Source organism: Pithys albifrons, chromosome 4, assembly GCF_047495875.1.
Source record: "Pithys albifrons albifrons isolate INPA30051 chromosome 4, PitAlb_v1, whole genome shotgun sequence".
NCBI lineage: Eukaryota > Metazoa > Chordata > Aves > Passeriformes > Thamnophilidae > Pithys > Pithys albifrons.
In genome coordinates this window covers 18,734,793-18,757,707 of record NC_092461.1, presented here as the reverse complement: position 1 = coordinate 18,757,707, position 22,915 = coordinate 18,734,793, and the positions used below count along the sequence as shown (strand labels likewise).

The following is a 22,915-nucleotide window of genomic DNA, read 5'->3' as shown; positions in this document are numbered from 1 at the left end:
TTTACCATGCTAACTTTAAAAAGTCTTCAATGTACTTACCCTGATATATCTGAATAAATTGCTGTATCTACAAAATAAGTCGGCAAGAGGTGAAAAACCAAGAGAAAAATGGCTTTGCATCCCTGTCCTTGCACAAGCCACAAATCCAGGACTGCAGGGATCGCTGCCCAGTACGTCCCCAGAAATGGCACTGCTCCAAGGATGGCTGCTAATGCTAGAGCACACAGAAGCACAAGTAAGAAAAAGACCAGAGAAACATACATCACAAATATATTTACAGTTAAATTCTAAAACTTTTCCCACACCAGTAATTCCCACTTCTACCAACTGCTCTAAGTAAGACATTGAAGAAATGCCACATGAGGCACTTGGTGTTTTATAGCTGTGGTTTAGGAAAAAAAGAAAATTACACTATTGTCCACACAGAAGAACTTCACCAACTGACAGTCATAGGGAGTTACTTCCAAAAGAGGCACCAATTCAGAAATATTTGAAGTGATACCAATAATACACACTTTAAACTTTTACATAGCTTCAAATCAGCAACTGTGCATAAGAAAGTATTTGAGCCCAAGTCTCACTCTAACTTACCACATCTCCTGCAGTCAATTGCAATAAATGAGAAACCAGGCAAACATAAAATTTATGACTTACATATTTCTGTATGCAAACGTGTACACACAGGCGTATACCCTTTTGATTCTACAAACACCTGTTGTATCTAAAGTGATACAATACTGCTGTCATTTTATTTTAATGCACCAAGAATGAACGTAATACAAAACACAGTTAAGTACATTTTTCCCCTATTTTTTTCTTTTTTTGGTGTCATTAACCAGAAAGCAAAAATTTTTGAGATTTTGCATGTAGTTGAAAGAAAAAGACCAATTACCTTCTAAGCAGGTCTAATGACAACCAGTACCTTTAAGGTAGTTGCACTTCACAATACAGCCATTTCCTGTTATGTTGAGGTTTCCTGCTTTATGCTCCCCTTAGGTTTCCTTGTACAGGAACACTTTTAAATTACTATTATTATTATTATTCTTTTTAGAGGAAAAGAGGTAAAAGAGAACACGGGAGATGATTTTTCGCTGAAAAACTGTCCAGCCATTTTCAATACAAAGATTAAAGAAAACCAGAGGCTGGTAATAGTCAGGCAACAGTACTGAGAATAAGGAGCATGCCTTCATCATGCATTTTCATGAAACCACATCTTCCTGCATTTAGGCACCTTGAAAAATCAGCACCTGTCAACTATGAAAGAAACAGAAGCCAAGACAAGCAGAATGAAGTTAAAACCTGAGAAGACTTGGATTGAATAGAAGGGAGAAAGAATTACATCCAGCAAAAGAAACAGACAGAAGTAAAATAACTGGCAGGGAATGTGTTTTGAAAACAGGAAAAGTCAAGGCTCAGAGATAAGACAGCAATTAGGGCTTTCTCTCCACCCTACCCATGGCCATATTATCTGAGATTAAACTTGCTGGCAACACTTAATCCTTCTCATTTTGTTGAAGAAATAATTATGCAATATTATTTATAAATGTTATAATTGTTCAGATTCTTACCAGATGGTATGAAGACTATGTTAATCCCAAATATAGTGTGAGTCAGCCAAGTGTAGAGTCCATAGAACCCAGCCATTTTGAGGGAAGCATCAAATACACCTCTAAAACAATCAAAGAAACTCTGTTAATTTGTTTTGGCAGTAGGATTCCAGGAACTGTGAAGATATACACACAAACTGCGTTGAAAAACTGAAAAGCCATTAGTACCACAAATAACTCAAAATTGAAACATTTGTGCATTGGTTTCCACTGAGAAGTATAAACATCCTTCACATCTGTCATTCAAGTCATATAGACACAAAAAACTCTCATACTGTTCTTTACTGTGCAATAGGTTATAGGGATAAATTCCTTCAAAGAAACTGCTCAAGCATCAGACCACATCCTCTATCAAAAATAACCTATCTATGAGGAGCAGTATCATTTTACATACAATCTACTTACTATTTTTTCTTTGCCTTTTTCCACTTCTAGAGGTTCATACATTTTTTTCTGTTTGTATTTCTATTTTTCTACTCATTTTGATTGGCTTAAAACCACTGATATGTGAAGTGAAATAGGCTATTTAAACTCTTACTAAGTTTTCTACATATGTATATGTCCTTCTGAATGAAAATAATTGAGCATCTCATATCCATTATTGGATTTTAGCCTCAATATCTTGATATTCCTAGCATTTAGGCAGCTTACTAAGTTACATTACTAAAAACCAAACAGAAAGTCTGGCAATCTAATTCAATCCTGCTGAATCTACTTTCAACACTCTGGATACCAAAACAAAGTTCTCCTCTCTAAAGTGTGACCACAGCTTCATGAGACAGCAAACAGACATCTAAGTGCTGAACCATTTTTACAGCACTGGGGCACGTACACATGTGGAATATCTCACAATTGAACTGAAAACCCACGCTGTAGGTCTACAGTCACAAAAATCATAACATCAAACTGGTATATCTCATCACAGTATTATGTTGTGTTTTAATCTGTATTTGAGAGAGGAATGAAGTTTCCCAAAGTTACCATTTTAGCTTCAATCCAAGTAACTGAACTATCCCTGAGTTCCTCACCTCGGGACAATCTGAAGAATTACCTCACTGCAGAAGTGGCAGCATACACATAAATGTGAAGTTTGCTGAAGTTATCAATTTATAATGTGGTTTCAGTTACACTGACTGTGTCTTTACAGTTTTGGGAACTTTGGCAGGAGGATAAAGAGTACTGGAAGACATACAACAGCAACTATAGAGCCAGATGAGAACTGCCAAGACTATCACTGCACTTTGAAGGGCAACACAGTCTGTACAGAAACAAGCCCTTTCTGAGTCTAAAGTCTCTGAGACTACAATTTCTTTCCTCCATTGAGTCCACAGTCTTCTACAAAAGAAACCTCTGATATTAAATTACTAAGTTGAATCTTTTCTGAACTACCTAGCAAGAATTCCAAGACTCCCAGTTTTTGCTTCTTTGGCCACTATCCTTATTGTTATTTTTGTGGGCAGTGTGCATATTTTTGCTTTCCTTTCTTACCTAAAGGTTCACATAGATTTCCAAATGACTTCTGAATCAAAATTATCTTTTTTAAAATTCACTCACTGGAAGCTATGAGTGCATGATAAACCTCATAGATCAACACTACTGTTCAAAATGCGAGATTCTCCCAAAAGATAAACTAACTGTTGTTAGGCACCTTTCCTTTCAAAACAGGAAAGAGAAAATATAGAAAAAAAGCAAACTTTAAAGAATGACCTGAAATAACAAACCTAACCTTTGACAGGCAAGTATTATGTGGTACATAAAGAAAGAGAAGGAATATTTACAAATACGTGGTGGCCTCAATAAAAAAAGCCGTAACACTTCTCAGTTTAGAGAAACTTCCATAATACTAAAAGAGAAAGTCAGATCAAAATACATAAAATCTATAGATTTTGAAGACTGACATACTCACCTGTATCTTAGTTATAAGAAAAGTTTCTGGCATAAAAAAATTTGCAAGGACAAGAGAAGACCCCAAAACCCAAAGCCACAGTAAGACTGCTAAATGTTTGTATTTAAAACTCAAGATATTTCCATACATTAGCTCCTCAAAAGTCTTTATTTTCTGCATTTTCTGTGACATTTAATTCATGTCTACTCCTTCTGAGGATATCAAAGGAGCACAGTATTTTTGTAGGGAGAACCTGTTTATTAATTGAAAGTGATTTTCTCAATCATTAAGTATAAATGTAATACAAAAAGAGGTGAAAAATAACCCATCTATCAGCGTTTTACTTACAAAAACAGAAGGTTGAATACCATTTTAATCCATATGAACATCTTATCTGTAGCTGGATTTTAAGAATTTAGAAGACCCTCGTCACTTCTGGTTGCAATAAAGATACATTTGTTCCCACTAAGCCCCTTATGCTTTTGTCAAGCCAACTGCCTCAGTCTTGTTGGTCTCTTGAATCTTATTACTGTCCCATAGGAACACTTTGCACCATAAAGAAGGTATCTCACAATTTCTGAATTTCTTAATTGGGGACACAAAGTTTTCAATTTTTTTAAATGCCATTTGCCAGGTCCTTTCAAAACAAAAGCAGAAATTCAAAACAACCCAACATGTTCAGAGCAATTTGTTAGAAGGAGACAATAAATATTTAACAGCGTCTATAAGAACCCTGATTTCAACATGCTGTAATTCAGTCTTCAAGTAAATCCTTTTCCTATCAAACAGGAATAGCAGCACAAATATGTCACAGTAGCAAAAAAAATATTTTAGAACTGTCCTTGGGTATCTCCTTATTTGTTCCATAAGGATGCTTTCTCTGTTGTAATAAAATTAACAAGATCTTAACAACTTCTGCATGTATGTCCCCAAATCATATTTCACTATACAGGTGAGGCAGTGCTCTAGCTTGAGACAGGTATTGGAAGTAGCAACTTCACTTGAAATTAAAATATCCATCTGCAACTAAAGGAAAGACTTTTTAAACAAGCAGTCATTTTAGATTTTTCCACAGAGAATACAAAAGAAGGGAAGACAGTCTTATTATGGTAACCAAAAGAAAGACCTCAACTCAGGGAAAAAATCCATAGAAGGTGTCTATAAAACAAGTTGCTTTCATAGCCTCAGCTCAAGGATTTAAGAGTAAGAATTAATTGCTGTGAACTTAACCACAGCATAGTGTAACTGCAAAATTGTTTCACATTCATAAGAAAGCATCCAAAACTGCTATTCTAATTTACGCAGTTTTCACATTTTAGTTCACACAAGCACAGTTTTGTTCCTCAGATTAACTTAATTCAAATTTAAATTCAAGTTCTCCCATGTCTTTTGATGATGTAGTTACACAGCTTTTAATATAATTTTGTCTATTAATATCAGTACTTGTACCAGATGTACTATCAGAATAACAGAAAAATTAGTCATGGACTAACAGGTAAGTCTTTGTCTGATGTTGTTCTGCAAGTTAATATGTAATGTATTTCAATGGCAAAATAGAACATTCCTCTGCAATCAGACTGCAGAACAGTACAGCGTCTCTCTAGCTCCTTGGATTTAGCACACACAGCTAATAAGCTGAAAGGAGAAGGCATCAGACAGTGCCAAAAAAGTTAAGAAGTGCCAGTGGTCAAGCAGGAAGCAGGAGGAAGCTATACCTACCTAGTTTCATTCTCCTCCTCTCCTTTACTGTGGTTTGTGTCTGCCTCAACTAGTCATAAAAAAACCACAGGCATCCTACTCTGAGGCAAGCATGGCCCAGGAGAACTTTAAAGTCTCTGAAAACTTACATTTGATACTTCTGTCACAAAACTAAGAATCATATCTTAAAGTCTCTAGAATTTCATATCCCTTTCGTTTCATGGTTAAAGGCAGCAAAAAAATAATTCTGAAAATATGAGTCAGAATCTTCATTAGCGGTTTGCTTCAGCTGCTCTGCATCTGTGATAGCAGATCTTAAAGATGATGTGGTATGCTAGTGCAAAAGATGAATCAATTTATTACCATCTGTAAAATGAAGACTTTCCTAGTGCAATTATGACAGTAAATAGATTTAATCTCTTAATATGTTATTGGCACACATACAGCTTCCTTTTATATACAAGAGTAATTGCATGCCTCAGAAATCAGAAAATCCAATTGCTGCTCATGTTGCACTTTGGCACTGTAACTGGACAAACCACTTTACCTGAAAAGAGCTGTCATCTGCAAAAGTGTAATTTATGAGCACTTCATGGCAATTTGGTGTAAGGCACACTTAGACATACATACTCCACTTTACTGAGATTTGAAAAGCATGTAAAATTTAAAAAAAAAATCAGATGGCATGGGTCATGCTTCACATTATTCAGATTAAAAATGAAAAAAACTTTTGTCAAACGTTTCTGTATAGCTGGCCTAGTTCTTGTTGATGTTATGAAAGTTCTTTCTACTTCACTAAAAAAAAAAACCTAGGGAATTTGCTTGTAGATTCCACATGGGAAAATGCCACCTTTTCATTTTATGGGTTTTGTGGGGATTAGTGATTTGGTTTGTTTTCCCTTTTACTGATTGGCCATAAAATGTCCAGAGCTTCCCCTTTGTTTCTACTGTAGTTTACATAAAATGCATGTCCACTTGAACTCAGGTTCACTTCGCAGAGCCTGCAGGTAAGGTCTCTTCACTATGAGCAATACAGTGAAACTACAAAAATTTCAACCTAATGCTGCAACAACTCCAGCTGAAAGGAGCTCTTTAGCTCTAAGCATTAATTTTTTGACCTTGGAGTTAATTTGATTTCCTTCATCTATCTTTTCCCAGAGCACTGGAGAAGAGTATATGAGCTGAAATAATGAGTCTTGGAGTTATCAGAAAGATTATAGTAAGCACATTGTAAACTCAAAAGAGAGATTCACTGGTTATTACACTAAATTTATAATGAAGGCATATTAGCCCTGACTTGTGAATGGGCACAAGAGCACAAACTAGACAAAGGTGGTACTTGTCTCTGGAAAAGTTTACAAGAATTACCATTTTTCTAAATTCCTTACAAAACACTACAAGCCACACAGAAGTTTACAATCCAATTAAAATGCAAGTTTGTTACCAGGAACACTCTCAGTCAAAAATACTGTTAGAAAAAGATGAATTTCACTTTTCTGTCATCTTCTTTACACCACTGATATTTGATATTTTCCCATGTTCTCTAAGTAGACATTAAAAGGATTATACAGTGTATCTGTTGTAAAATCCTTCTGTATAAAAGAGTTGACTAATTCAAAATGATACTTTAAGAAACTTCAGATCTTCAATTTCTTTGGAGATTACAACCTTTATGTATTAAAAGTAGAGAGTTCAAGGTATAAGTGAAACGCACTTCAAACTTCACAGCACAGTTTCACAATTTATTTCAGATCAGGTTAACTTGGAACTGTCCCAAGAAAAGAGCCCTCCCATTCCACTGTTCTCAAGCATTCTACTCTGCCCCAGATCACCCTCCCTTTGCCTACCTGACAGAACAGTCTCCATTATGTGCCACAACAATTTTTACAATTAATTCAGGCAATAATGATTTTTTGTGGGGTAATTTTAACTAATTAGTTCAGGTCTCGTCTCTACTCCCCATCCAACTCATATGGAGTGGCATAAATAACTGCATTCTCACCAGGAAAGAAGCTGACACACTCGTGGCTAGAGAGCAAGAACTTTTCTTTGCACAACAGTGCTGCCTTATCCCAGTTGAAGCTAATGATCACTGTCACCCTAACTTGCAAAAGCAAATAACTTCTTCCTTCAGAGACCACCAAGATCTGTTGCAAAAGACAAGCTGCCAGTGACAATCAAAGGACGGACAACTATTACCTTAAAAAGGTCTAAGGTATCCTTCTACAGTTTCAAGTGATCATAAGGACAACACTGAAGAATTAAATGACTCCAAGTAGTCCTTTTGCAAAAAACCACTCAAGCTGTACTTTGACTCTCTTTAAGAGTTCTGTTCTTTTAGCAATAAAAAAAGATTCATTATTTTTCGGTTTCAAATTACACATTAACATAAGCAAAGTGCACAAAGATATATTTCGGCTATGAATAAAGCAGAAGTGGCAGTAAGTGTTTCTTGACAGAGTAAGATCATTTAGGAGCAATATAAATATGCAAGTAATTTTCAGAGATGATTCCATGCCAAGATTTCAACAGTTTTGCTGCTGAAATTTATTTATCGTCATTCTTTCCAATGATACAACTGAACAAAGAGGCAACAGCTGCAGCATATGCAGGCTAATAATGACACAACTCAGACAAAGTGATACAGTCTTGAACAAAATATAGGTCCTTGAGATGGTGTAATATGCAAGTATTACATACACCTCTCAGGGTAGGACAGGGCTCCAGTGACTGTATCAAAATTTCATTAAAGAGTGGTAACTAGTCTAGAAGGACACAATAGCACACAGATTTTTTTCTCTAACAGAAACATCTACATTCCATGAAAAAGAACAATTAACATGTAGTGTAACTTTTAAGAAATTCTACATCTGATTATTTCTCTGAAATACTTTTCTATTTGTTATAACTTTTTAATTACTATTTTGGCCTGTTTAAATCACATATACCTTGCAAACTTAAAATTAGTCTTCCGAGAACCATACTTGGGAAGACTAGTTATTTCTAAATCAACTATTTCTAATCTTTCCAGATTTTTATCATGAGTAGACCATGATGCTTATTAAATTAAATATCTAACTATTCTTAAAATGGATCTTGGAACATAACATATAAAAAGCTAAACTTGTTCAGACTGAAGGTCTGTCTACTAGCATCCCATCTTCAGTACAGTCCAGCAGCACATGCTAAGGGAACAAAGAAATAGGAGAAAATAATCTAACAATCCCCACTGAAATTCTTCCACCTTTTATTTTCACCTCAGGGTGGAACCTGATGCAGGCTCTCTATTTAGTAATCTTCGACTAATCTCTCTTCTTAGTCCTTACGTTCAATCCTGCAAGTTGCTGCAACTCTGACATTCTTTGGCAAGACCTTACCTACATCTACTGCCTGCTGCACAAACCTACACTTCTTTTGAAACTGCCTGCTTGCTTTTTGATGACCCTAAGATTTTAGATAAAATGAGACCACAAACAGTCCAACCTAGTCCTTCTCTTCCCACTGGTTCCAATTCTGCAAACCTCGATTTATGTAACGTCCTTTTTTCAGGCTGAAGAGTCCTAACAAGCTCAGTCATTCCTCATACAGAAACTGACCCGTACTTCCATTCCCCCAATCTGTCTTACCGCTCTCCTAGCTTTGTGAGATGCAGGAACCAGAATGGCACACAGTAACTCAGGGTACAGGCAAACCATAGATTCCTACAATGAGAGTAGTAGTCTGTGTTTCTGTTGTCTAGGTCTGCTCTAACAAACTTTCACATTTGATATGCCTGTCAGATGTTATTAAGTATTACCAAGCACTGAACTAGCCAGTGTACCAGAAAGTACAGCTCCCAACAGGTAACAGTCAGCACAGTGGTAATTCCTTTATGTGTGAAGTTAGGACTAGTTTTCACCCTCATACATCACTTTCATCTACAGCACATTTTATCAGTTATTTTATTGCCCAGACACTTCTGTCTTCTGAGTTTATCTACAACCCTGCCACATCCAAAACTTCTCTGGGCAACCTGTTCCAGTATCTCACCACAATCACAGTAAGGAATTTCTTTCTAATATCTAATCTAAACCTACCCTCTTTCTGTTTAAAGCCAATATCCCTAGTCCCTGAAAGCCTCTGGAAAGAGATGCTGTAAAAAGCCTTTATGAAATTTCAGTACAATAAAGGAGACAGATTAACTTACTAATTGTCTTGCTTGCCCACACTTCAAAAAACATGAAGAGTAAGGCAGAACTTCTCTCTGTAAAAACTCCACTGATTCTTTCCAACTAAATCATATTCCCCAGGTGCTAGTATGTCCCTAACTTTAGTTCCTACTAAGCTGCACAGTACCAATACCAGCTTACATGCCTGTACTTCCTGCGTTCCCTGGAACATTTGTTTTTTAATTCTTCCCCTTGAGTTTTCGTTAGTGAGTTTGCATCATCCACTCTCACCAATTTGCTATTTCTCATTTTATCTGCTTTTTCTACAAGGTCTTCTAAACTTACTGTAATTTCTGAAAGATTCTTTCTAGCTCACCCATAAAGAAGGGTTTTACAATTTGAGTCCCTCCACTTACCTTCACAGCAACAAACAAAACATCATCAATTTACCTCCCCTCTGCAACAGCCTGCAGCTGCCTTGTTGTTGAGTACTCTCTGTCAGCCCTCAGCCCCCCATGACTGCTTGTTGTTGCTCCTGCTGCATATGAAAAATTGTACTCTGGTTTAATAGCATTTTGTGGAGCTTTGAACAAAACAATCAATTTCAGCACCACCACCACCACCCTAACACTTTAGGCCCATTTCTATCTACTGAAGTTTATGATCCTTTTGTTTATTTAGTGAAAACTTCAGCTTCTTAAAGGATAGCTTCTTGTTTCCATGTCCTTTGTTATTTTGCTGTTCAGCTATGCAGTCTGTCTTCCCTTTAGCCTTACTCAAGCCTTTCTTAGCTGTTAGCATGCACTGAACATTTATCATTCTCCACACAATTTGTGAAGATGTAATTCTTTTAGAACCCATTTTAGCTTGAAAAGTTCATAAATGAGAGCACAGCTAGCTGGAGTCAATACAGCTCAAGATCCATTGCAGTCTTATATTAAGAAATACCCAAACTGTTCAGATTATTACTATTATAAAATTATGAACCACATGCATAAAGAAGGGAGTGTTTTCATTGCTTATGTTGGTGGAGAGAATAAATAATGGTTGACCTTATAACTCAACAAAAAAGCAAAAAACTAAAGCTGTGATGGGTAAATCTTTGAAATATCAGGAAATCCTAAAGTTTTACATAAGACTTCTTGCTCTCTTCTTACATTACAATAAATCTGTATTTTCAATAGCAGAAATCTAACTAAGGTTACAGTAATATATATGCAATCTTAAATACCCACACAGGGAATTATTAGAAATCCAAGCAGAGAATCCTGCAACATGTCATACTAAAAATAATCATCATAGCATACTTTTATTCTTAGAAATGCCTTATAGAAAAATCTCTTACCCATTTATTTAATAAGTCTTTCAGTAACCCTTGTCTTTCTATCTCTTCCTATTAGTTACTAGGCCTGCCTAAGAAGTAGAGAAAAACTAACTGGCTGAGCTGAATTCCAGACACAAGTTAAGTGTTGCTCTTTTAACTGGTACAGTCTATGTCACTACGAACTAAATTCTCATTCAATTAGAGACTGTAGGTTCTGATGTACAAATAGCTTTCAAAAAGTTGGTGCTGTAGAAAACAGTGTGTATAGACATATATATACAAAAGCATAAATGCAATACTTAATTAAAGGACTAGTATCTAAGATGCAATGTAGTTACATTATTCTTGGCAATTGCACAGAAATCTGCTTTTGCATTTCAATGCATGTGCTCACACACAAACCCATATTCTCTACATGTTTACAGACAACTTCAGTTTTAAAAACACCTGGACAATCACAATTACAAACTACAAATATGCACTAAGAAACTGCTGTTAGAACATACAGAATGCACCGTCTGGAAAATGAAAGACACAAATGGCAGAATATCAGCACTGCCTTCAAGTCCTCAGTAACCCCTCAATGTGTTTGAAAAGACAGGGTACCAATCTGCATGGCAGGGAGAATCGAATTGTCTGGTTCAGCATCAGATCATGCACTTGGATAATCTTGTGAATTAGTTGTAGTAAACTGTAAAATTCAGATTGAATTTACAGCCTTTGTAACATGTTTCACTCAAATTATGTGTGTATAATAATGAACATAGTTTCAGGTAAATTTTAGAGTAAAGATTAAGCATAAACAAATAATTTTCTGAAATTGTCTTTGAAGATCAGTTTTTCTTTGAACTGTTCTTTGAATAACTGTTTAAAATCGCATGTACATAAAGCAATACACAGACAACTACGTTTAATAAGAAGGAGCATTTTCAATATAAGAGAAAAAGCAAACACAAGTAAAGAAAAATTCTGAAGGTTTTTTGTATATAAGAGATATTAAAGACTAAAAATGTAGTATGAACAAGTCATGTGTTTATTGCTACTACAACAATCAACTTAAAAATATTACTATCTATCCCGCTAGGATAAACAGGTTACAGTTACTGTCAGTTTGGTTCTGCAAATGTACTAAAACAATGTGGCATCTCTTCTAGATTTACAGACCACATTTTATAGACCACCTTTTTTTCAATAACTCAACTGAAACTTTCCTTTCTTCCACGTAACTAGAAACAAAACATAAGTATCTGTTACTCCCAGTTTTAGACCAGGCAATTATTTCATTACAGAATCACTGAATCACATAGGCTGGAAAAGATCTTGGAGTCCAACCACTGACCAATCGCCACCATGACAACCAATCATTTCTTGAACACCTCCAGGGATGGGCGACTCCACCACCTCCCTGGGCACCCCACTCCAATGCCTGATCACCCTGTCCATGAAGAAATTCTTCCTGATGTCCAACCTGAACCTCCCCAGTGGAGCTTGAAGCCATTTCCTCTTGTCCTGTCACTTGTTACCTGGGAGAAGAGGCTGATCCCCACCTGGTTACAACCTCCTGTCAGGTAGTTGTAGAAAGCAACACGGTCACTCAAGTTTCCTCTTCTCCAGGCTAAACAGCCCCAGCTCCCTTAGCCTCTCCTCATGTGACTTACACCCTAGACCTTTCACCAGCTCCATTGCCCTCCTCTGGACAGCTCCAGCACCTCAGTGCCTTTCCTGAACCAACGGGTCCAGAACTGGACACAGAACTCAAGGTGTGGCCTCACCAGTGAATGCTGAGTACAGGAGGAGGATCACTGCCCTGGTCCTGCTGGCCATGCTAGTTTTGATAGAGGCCAGGATGCCATTGGCTTGATGATTAAGACAGAATCATTTTCAATTCTGTTCCCATCTCGTAACAGACACCGTAAGTAAAGCTTGAGAAATTTCAGTCAGGTGCTGTTAAAGGCATTCCTGTGACAAAAGAGATTTCCACAAGAGATTCTCCTGCTACCAAGGAACATACACTGCATGCAAAAATTCAGTCAAAGCTGAATCAGTTAATTTTTGTCTTTGAAAAATTAATCTGAAAGACATTATTAATCTTGCAGTAAAATAAACAAGATCACACATTTGGCTTTTTCCAAGCATTAGCTGAACATGCTGGAAGATTATTGTTTTCTGTGGGAATTGTATCACTGCCTCATTTTCTCCATCATTACTGCCAGGATGCCACAGCAAACCAATTAGATGTTTAAGCAGCTGAGATTTTTTTTGTTTGTTTGTTTGCATGCTAGCTCACTTCAGATTTCTATAGATGTTAATAAATAAAAGCTGAAAATTTATTAAGAACCCATATCAGCCATGAAGACATAGAGGTTTTTTTATATCAAATCTTTCTTTTGATTTTCTGGCCAATTTCAGCTAAAGATAACTCTTTCCTCTTTAGAAACATGTAATATTTTAAGTAACTTTTCTATAACCAATGAAAAGTCTGATCAAATTTGAGGTGTATATGGCACACGAAGAGAATGAAGCAAATAATGATAACCCTTCTCAAACTGAAAACAAACAGTACTCATCTTCCCGACACTACAGAACAAACTTCCACTAACACATGTTTCAAGGCATCACTCAGAATACTGATCTGGGTTTAAGACCATTTCAACAATATAATTAGGCCCCACCAAAATTGAAAGCTGCAGTAACTTTAAGCCACAGCCATACCCGTGTGCATGCACTCATGTGAAAGTATCGCACACACTAAATTGCACCGAGGCCGTGAGAACATGCAACTTAGTAATGTGCAATATCTCCACCAGAGCAAGCAGAATGGGAGCTTCAGGGAAGAAGGGTATGGTGCATTCAGGAAGAGAACGACATGCTGCTTAGGGAAAGGAAAATGGTTCAGGCAAAGGTGTGCATGCTACTACTTTGGAAACCTGTGAATTGGAGAATTATTGCTTCATCCATTCAGGACAAAAAAAAAATCCAGATGAGCACTCCCTCCCTATGTCAGAGGAAAAGGACATAATTTTCCTACTTATTCAGTGAGGTGACTCATGAACCACCCTGATTTTACAGAACCTTTCTGAACAAAGCAAATCTCACACTGTTATGGGCAGATTATGATTTTCCTCAACCTTCAAAATACTACATTATTAGTTATAACTACAATGAAAAATTTCACTAACTACTACTGAGAACTAAAATTATTTAAATTCAGTAAACTGGTCCAAATGATTCTCACATTTCTAAAGCAAGTCATCCTCCTAAACCTGACAGAGTGCTGCCAAAAGAATTCCTGCAGCTCAACCTATGCTGGCATAGCTCTTCTGCCACAGACTCCACTCAGTTCCCCTTTCCTCACCGGTTCCTATGGCTGATTTTAGCAGTCACAGTGAAAGTAAACTGTATTTACTATATTCACAGGCAACTAACCACCACTGCCAGTGAAGGGAGACTCTTGCATGTGATGAAGATGCAATATTACCTTTGCAATTCATCACAGTTTTGTGCTGATAATCACTTACATAACATGGAAAAGAGGAAGAAAATAAAGTTAAACAAATAAAAAAGCAAAAACCACAAACAAACAAAGAAGATAGACCTGGGGGGAGGCTGGGGTGGGGGCTGTGGGTGTGAAAGGCAAAGGGCAAATGAAGAATTAAGGAAGTTAAAATCGGAGTGAGAAAGACCCGAGATTTCAAACCAAAGAAAAAGAGAGAGAGATAAACCAACTGGGCACCAAAGATCAAAACTCCTAGAGAAGCTCTTTTCCTACTGAGGCATTAGTAGTATTCAAGATTACTGTAATTTTCCTAAACTTTTATTTCCCACTTCATTTTACAGGCAATGGCACATGAAATTCCAGCACGGAATTTTGAATTAGTTGGTTGATTTGAAACAGAATCAGTGCTTTATACATCAGTCAAAAATCCCTGTGGTCACACAGGTAGTGATCTTCCTCTCAGGTTTTTTACTGTGCTTTATGGAGTCATCCCACAACTACTGGCCTTTCTTCTCCCCTGTAGGTTAAATGCTGCCTCTTCCATAAGATGCAATCAATGAGGAGGAGTAAAGGCAGTATATGACATGAAAGTATCCACAAGTGTTTACTCTAAAATGATAGGAGCATTTTCATGATGAAAGTTACTCAAAATTAGGAAAACAGATTCATGACCAGTTTGCAAAACTGCATTCCTTCTATAGTCCAAACACTGTCAGTCCCTTTCTGGAGGTCTGCTTAGCAGGACTTACCTGTGAGAACTGGGAAAACTCGATCAGAGGGACGTATTTAGGGCAAAGGCAAATGCCCAGCTTACAATCACATGCACAACATGTGAAAAGAGCAAACTAGCAGCAGGACATCCCTTGGGTTGCCCTTTGCCACCTTGTCCCCAGAGAGTCCTAGAAATCAGTTCTTTGGCTGACTGTCAGGGTTTGTGTGGGCCCTTCTTTCTCACCCTCCACCACCCTGAAGAGGTGCCATCTTTTCAGCACTGAGGTCTGAGGGCTTGAGGAGGAAAGGGTCTGCCTTCCATCACGCTGCTGCCACCAGGTGGCAAGGGACACCCCCACCAGCTGTCCTGCCTTCCCCAAACAGGGACACCCACAACCTTGTAGAAGGTGACCTGTCCCACCACCACTCAAGCCCTTATTCCAGACCATCACCAACATCAGCCCCACCACTGCCCTGAGTCACACCACCACCAGCAGCATTCCCACAGCTGGAATTTGCCCTGCAGCGTACACGGCAGTGCTCCTCCCCTCATACAGCAGTGCTCTTCTCCTGCCCATGCTCTGGTTACTGTGGGAGGCTGCCACGAGCCTTGCTGAAGGCAGAGTAAATGGCAGTCACTGTTTTCCCCTTGGTCCACTAGGACAGTCATCTCCTTCAGGCAAGGCTAATGTTGTTCCCACAACACCTTGCCTTTGGTGAAGCTGTGCTAGCTCGTGCCTCCAAGCCATCTTCTGTCTTCCACTGTTCTGCCCTTGTACCACCAGGCCTGCCAAACAAGCTTTTGGCTCAGGCATGGCACAATGCTCTTGTCAAATCCCTGCTTGATCCCCCCACCTGATACATACTGCTGGCATTTAGTCTCCCACTGTCCCAGATGAATGAATTTCCTACCAAAGGCCAGGAGGGCATTTCATGCCAGGGTTTGCAGCAGGTAACTTTTGGATTCCATTCAGCTTCTTCAAAACTTCTGTAGTGTCACCACAGCTGCAACTATTTTCTCCCTCTACTCAAGTGTAAATTTATAATCTGAGATATTGTGACAGAAACAGATTCAACACTTGGCTCAATGTAGGCTGGAAAGCTGCTTTTGCCCCCATACAGCATATAAATCTACTTGCATTAACAGAGACCTGACATTGTCTTTGTAAACTCATGATCAAGGGAGTTAGAAAAATATTAACAAAATTTATAGCTACTTATAGTCCATAAAATAAAAAACATGACACAGCTCTGATGAGAGAAACTGCAATGAGAAAAGGTCTTGGTTTGATTAAGTGCTTGTGGGGTCACATCTTCAAGTTAAGGGATTTCTTGAGCTACAGAAACCACTTGCTGATTGCCCTCCTCTTCTTTCCCCCTTGCTCTTTTCCTCTGAAATAAATGGCAAAGCACACAAAAGGAACAGATTTCTTTGATTATATCCAAGTTCCCTAGTGTTTTTCACAAACACATTTTAAATAAAAGAGCAACAGCAGTGACTGGCAACATGGAAGATGATTGTTTTTATGTCATTTGGTCTATAAGCAACAGAAAGATTAACTGCATCTCTTGCCAGGAGGATGCCTGCACTTCAGACAAGGACTACCTAGATGTCCTGCTGGAGAGTGGTGGAAGCTGGAACATCGCAGGTGACTTGTAAGATTTATTAAATTAATCTTTCTCTGCTTTTGGCCAGCTTGAAAGCACGCAAATTTTGAGCATAAATTCATACTGTATAATGCTGTCATGTCTAATGATGAAAGCAACTACAGAAGTTTAATTATTTGATAATTCATAATGCAAAAAGAGTCTCATCTTCCCAACCTATCATCAAATATTAATATCCATTTTGCATTTTATAGAGGAGGTGAACAAGCCATTTTAGGTTCCTACGCCTGTAGCAATAATTCATGTTCAAAAAGAAAGGACAGCTGCTACTTTGTGACAAAAGAAATGGTTTGCAGTGGCAAATGTTTTGCATATGGCAAATTGGGCAAGGATAAACTCATGCAAAATTGTTAGCATACTCTCCATATTTACATGCTGAAAATCACAGTATGGTTTGAGTGGAATACAAGCTAACCTAGAAGCATTATGATAAATCCTGAGGTACAACTGAGCAAGAGAGAGGGATTTCTGAAAATCTCGGAAGTATCATTCCAAAGAATTCAAGTAAGACACCAAGTACAGGCTACTCCAAACAAATATGAATGACTGATTCAGACTACCTTAGTGAACACACAGACTGAATTCCTTTGCATATGACAAGCGGCTTCTCATTCCACATTCTCCACACACTGGCTTTTTGTCACCATATTTGCAGTTACCAATGCATGCAGGCTATTTCTTACTCATTTTTGTAGCTTCTCTAACAGTTTCTTGCTTTCTTCCATTCTAAACTCAGAAATATCTTGAGTTACCTGTGTCACATACTTATAAACTTGTAACTGCATTTAATACAACACTCCTTGCAGAGTATCCATGTCCAGATAAATCATATCTCCTATTTTTTGACACTGTTCCCCTCTACCACAGGCTAAAGAGAACAATTAGTGAAACAAGTTTCAGTTCCTAAATCTGCTCACATTCTTCAGAAAAGATAGAGCTGAGATGCTAACCATGTGATCAATGAAAACTCAATAGCAGTCACTCAAGAGAAAGGCTATTAACTTTTTGGCAGAATTCTAAATTTGTTCCCTTCTACTTGAATTGTCCCTTCACTTTAAAGGCTACAGCAGTTAGCACTGTTGTTCAAGATCTTACACACCATAATATAACCTTCCCATTGTTAAAACAGCCAACATTTGGCAAAGAGTTTGGAAAGTAGATATAATACATCACCAGTTCAAAGTCTATTCATGTTTTGTATGTATGCACAGGATAACACAAAGTAGTGGTGTAAGAGGCAATGGCTGTACAAAAATTTAGCATAGAGTCTACTTACTTTCCCCAAACCATCAACTTTTTTAAAAAAGTAAGCTGTGAGTTAAACTCCCTAGTTAAAATCTATTTTATTACATTACCAACACATTAGCATTCCAAGCTGCTAACAGGAGAAAGCTGATGGTTTCATTCATCTGTGATAAATGAACATTATTGTACCACGCCAAAATTGCTTTATTGTGAAATCTCAGTGAACCATATTTGAAATGACAAAAAATCCTCCTTCAATTATTGTAGTAGTTTAAAGGTGAAACATAACAACGGCAACTAAGAATGAAACACTGTGGATGTACTCTGGAGGTGCAGCACAGTATGGTTTTAAGTGTTGTTCCCTTTGATGTAATTTGGTTTATGGAGATCAAGAACTAGATTTTTTCAGATGAAAATGATCTTGAAAATACATTACAGCAGCGTATCTAGTACATTCCAGGTGCAAATGGGTACGTAGTCTCCGAGACTGGACTAAAAATAGTCCAAAGGAAGTAATTCTGGAACGTGTACAGTACAGATGTCAGGTTCCCCAATTCACCTGTTCGCTGTGTCAACTGTTTGCTGTGTGAATCTGCTCCTCCTGAGCTGCTGTAGCTGTTACTGCCAATACAACTGCAAACACACTGCTTCCTGATGAGTTGGGGATCTCATGAGTGTATCAGTTTTATAAAACACTAGTATTCATGACAGCATAGACCTCTGACAAATTTTTAAGGCAAGTCCAATCAAATTGCTCTAATCACGGTGGGAAAATCATCAGTTAGATTCTTGAAAATCTTTGAGATTTGCAACTCATCTCTGAAACACAAGCTATTGCAATTATTATTTGCAGTTGAACATCAAATTAAAAAAAGAATTTTCAAGAAAGTTCAAGAAATCAGCAATATACCTTATTGCTTCCTCCACAGATTGGCCAACTATATTTGAGGAGGGACCTGGCTGAGATAAAGGTGTCAGGCTTATCACCCATTTTACTGGTTTGTAGTACTCATCACTGGAGCTCAGTAGGTAAAACAGTGTGGTCAGAAAAATGACCTGCAAAAGAAATTGCAGTTTAAAATTAAAAGGCAATAAATACTTTTCACAATTACAGTAATTGCAGTAATGCTTCAGATATTGAAATGTAATGGAAAGGAACAAGATACTCTTCTACAAGTCTGGATTTAGAAACACACCGATCTAAAGGAATAGTTTTCTCCACTGCTTCATAAACAACCTAATACTTCTAGCTAAACATCATAAAACTTCTGTCCCTGTTCAGCCTCTTCTCAAAGTCACACTGAGATCAAACAACTAGAATATTGATCTAGAATGCCATTCAACATTCTAGTTGTGGGGTTCGTTTTTAGCATGTTTAATAGATAAAAAATTACTGAAGAGTAAAAACTATTATCAAAACAAACAACCAGAACTGTCACAAATTTGAGCTGTCTCAAGAGACATTACGCAGCTGGGAATCAGATATGAATTACACAAAACCTCACAAACATATTTTATGTTAAGCTGACAAACCTAAATAAATACTCCTTCTGTGAATTTGATGATGAGTCTCAGCAGAAGTGATGGCAGTGCCATTGTTTCATTTTAAAGAGAAAATATTGCAATCAGATGGCATTAGTTTTATGTATGTTGCAGTCAACTGTTTCTTTTATTTTCCTCAGTAACTTTTTGGGCTAAGCATAAATCACAGAACTGCACCAGTCTTGAAACAGAATGCCTAAACCAAGAAAAATCCTCTCTGTATGCTCCAAATGCAAACCATAGCTTATATTTGTGTTATCTACAAGACTCAGATATTTTTTTCTTTAGATTAGGAAGGATTCTTTCACTTTCCTTATTTCCAACCTACTTCTATGCTACAATAAACCACATCTTAATCTTTTCATGAACCAAATGGCCTGACCTCTGTAAGTCTATTACTTTCAAGTATTTTATCCAGTCTGCAGACACCTCATGCCCTTTTCCTTCATTCTCGCTGAAGATGCTCAGAAAACAAAACGCAGACAGCACAACATGCAATATTTCATTACCAATCTCAAGAATGCCATGTATCTGCCTCTGTTCCTAGTTCCTTTATACTCAGTGAAATGTTACTACTACTTCCCCCTACCCTATACTTCCAGCCTTTAACTTGAAAGTCACATTTAACTATTCACCTACTATGACTCTTCTAGAAAATGTCATATATTGGTTTAGGCTGTATTCCATCTTCCCAGGTGTGTAACTTCTGATTTGGGTGATAAACCAATCTATCTAGTAAGACAAATCATACATTAGCACATTTCAACAGCACACTGTTAACACTCATTTTGAGATTTAAAAAAAAAATTAGGCTGTGCTTTAATGAGAAATAGTCTAGTGCCAGCAGCAGTATCAGCTATGGCATTTTACACTTTCAAATAAGTAAAGCTTAAAACTTGCCTTGGATTTTATCATCCTCTGTAATCTGAAATCATGGTTGTTTTCTCCTTGATGGGCTCTGCCGTTTCTCCTAAGCTACTGTAATATTTCCTGATTTCACAAGAAAACTCTACACAGAAGCAGGCACCCAGATGGTGGTGTGTCTTCCTTCCACTGAGCTCTGCCTACAGATCCTTCTTGTAAGTGCAGTTTTCAACAGTGAAAGCAGCATATCACTCTAAGTACAATATCTGCTTATTCTGACTGTTCTTTCCCAGTGTTTACAGAAGAAACTTGCTTTCTTAAGGAGTAACGACACAACATACACATACCCACCTGAACTGCAAAAGCTAAAAGGATGGCTGGGAATGAACAGCAATGGAATCAAATGGTGTTAAACTGAACTACATGCTAGGAAAAATTAGAAACCAAAGTTCTGGTAGAGAAGATTGATGTAACCACAGCAACACAGAAAATCAACTGAATTTCAGAATAGTTGCATTTTGAGAAATTAGCACCTTTGCTTTAGCATAAGTACAGAAATGCAAAAAAACCACAAACCTGTAACTGGTTGTTCAAACAAGCAGAATAGCCTCAATAGTATATTCAGCAGCAAAAAACCATGTACTATCTTATATAAACAGGAGTATGAAAGGTTTCAGACCTCTTTTACAGGATATCTGAGACACCTAAATTGTTTCCTAAGCAACAATTCAAGATCCTGCTGATGGCTATGTGGAGGAATTTACCAAAGATAAAACAGTAGGAACTTTCCAGTTAAACAACTGGTGAGTTACTATTTCTTGCTGTAGAATTTGTTCTGTAGCAAAAAACATTAAACACTCTAATTTGAGTCAGGATAGACTGAATTCAAGGAGAAAGCTGCGGGTAAACAAAATGATAATTTAGCATTCCCACAGATACCAAGAAACACAATCTAATTGCTTATGCCTCAGATCCACTGACTCACTAAATATTTTTTCTATCTGCCTTTTATACTCACTTTTCTGATGAAAAGCTTTTTGGGGTTTTTGTTGGTTGACTGGTTTTTCTTTTGTGTGTTTGTTTTGTTGTGTGTTTTACAACATCAAAAATCTGCATATTTCCTCCAGGACTGTAGATGCCCATCAGCCAAATATCTCTTCTGATTCTTGTAACAGAGCATGAGCAGTATGTCTGCATGTGCATGTGTGAGTACACATGCATGTGTGATACATATATAGATATATATACATTTATATATATATATTTATATTTATAAATGCACATTTATATATATACACACACATATAGATACATATATATATATATGTACACACCTACACAAAGACATATATATACATCCTTTTGCAGCTGTGTGCAGATTGGTACTTGTATTCAAAAGGGAAATAGAAGTGGTACACACTTGTAACCAACTATCGGTTTTCAAACATCTCTTGAGGATCTGAATACAGCCTTACTGGATCATGGCTGGATATGCTACACAGACTGACATTCTTATGAAATGTTTTGATGGAAGACATATTTTTCAAAATGGAGGTTCTTTCTATGTTTTAGAGTGCAATTTTTAAACCATTTATTGAAATAAAATTAGTAATTTTAATTTTCATTCAAGATGACTAAAACTGGACTAAAATTTAGTCAATTGAAAAGGTAACCATTTTGGGCATAATCTTGCTGGAAAATTTAAGTTGGTTTGTGCCACTTCAAAGTCGTAAAATCTTTTCTGCAGCAACTAAGAATCTGGCAAAATGAAAAAATAAGAGTACAGTTAAAGCATTTACTCTTTAAAAGAATTCCAACACAGCAAGATCCCAACTATCTCTGCTAAACCAGCACACTGAACAGTGACCCAGCAAGAGGCAGGACCTTGCTGACAGACAAACAGCCACGATCATGCATCACAGCAACAGCATACAATGAAATTATACTATCATTAGGCATCTAAAGTGGAGTTTGTGTCTGAGGAGTGCCTGGAAATCATGTGATGTGCAATTAGTATCGAAAATTGTAATTTCCAAGTATGCTTATGTGTCAGACATTGTTTGCAATGTGTCATCAGAGGTGAAACTGTGGACTAAGGAAGAAATTAAATATTCTCATGTAATCTTTTCTTTACTTAACAAAAAGGCACCTAGAGAACAATTTGCTGATTTTCCTGTAATAATTCTTTTCATCTTCTGAAAGCAAGGGCATATACAGGGGTATGCTTATGAGGACATAGTTTATCCCAAGTTACAGCTTAGTATCTGCAAGGGCTGAAACAAGAGTTTTCCATTAAAAAATGATAGGAAGATACCAACTCCCTAATGTGGAGTTACACAAATCTTTCCCTCTGTCTAGAATGCCTCCAAAGAGATACAGAATTTGCAAAATCTTAAAGAATTTTGGTATTAGATAAATTTAGAGTAGTTTTCAATGCCTTAAGTTTGATTTTTTATTGTTACATGTGCATTTATATTCCCTCAGTAAAATGGACCACATAAACCAATGACATACTACTTACCACAGAAAGCACAAAATTGAGAAGAGCTGTCCCACTGTGGAAGAGGATTGTCACTAATGTTGTAACTGTAGTAAACAAGAGGCTCACATTGCGACTCATGACTATCCACAGAGACTCCAGGATCTGGAAAAGGAGGGAGAAGCAAAGACAAAGTCAGGCACTGGACAGTATTAGCAAGGATAGGGAATTTCTTACAAAGTGATTTA

General features: G+C 37.2%; 1 protein-coding gene across 4 annotated transcripts in view; it reads right to left on the bottom strand.

The window, feature by feature from the left end:
• The window catches only part of TMEM245 (transmembrane protein 245), an 83,786-nt gene that overhangs the window by 11,282 nt on the left and 49,589 nt on the right, over positions 1-22,915 (bottom strand). For all 4 annotated transcript variants that reach the window (XR_011697684.1, XM_071553591.1, XM_071553593.1 and 1 more), the window contains 4 exons: positions 22,710-22,832; positions 18,693-18,838; positions 1,569-1,669; positions 40-214 (listed from right to left, as the gene is read on the bottom strand). Coding sequence is in view for 3 of the 4 variants with exons in the window: in XM_071553591.1 (XP_071409692.1) it covers positions 40-214; positions 1,569-1,669; positions 18,693-18,838; positions 22,710-22,832 (545 nt within the window). In the remaining variant the exon portion in view is untranslated. The remainder of the gene's footprint in view (positions 1-39; positions 215-1,568; positions 1,670-18,692; positions 18,839-22,709; positions 22,833-22,915) is intronic.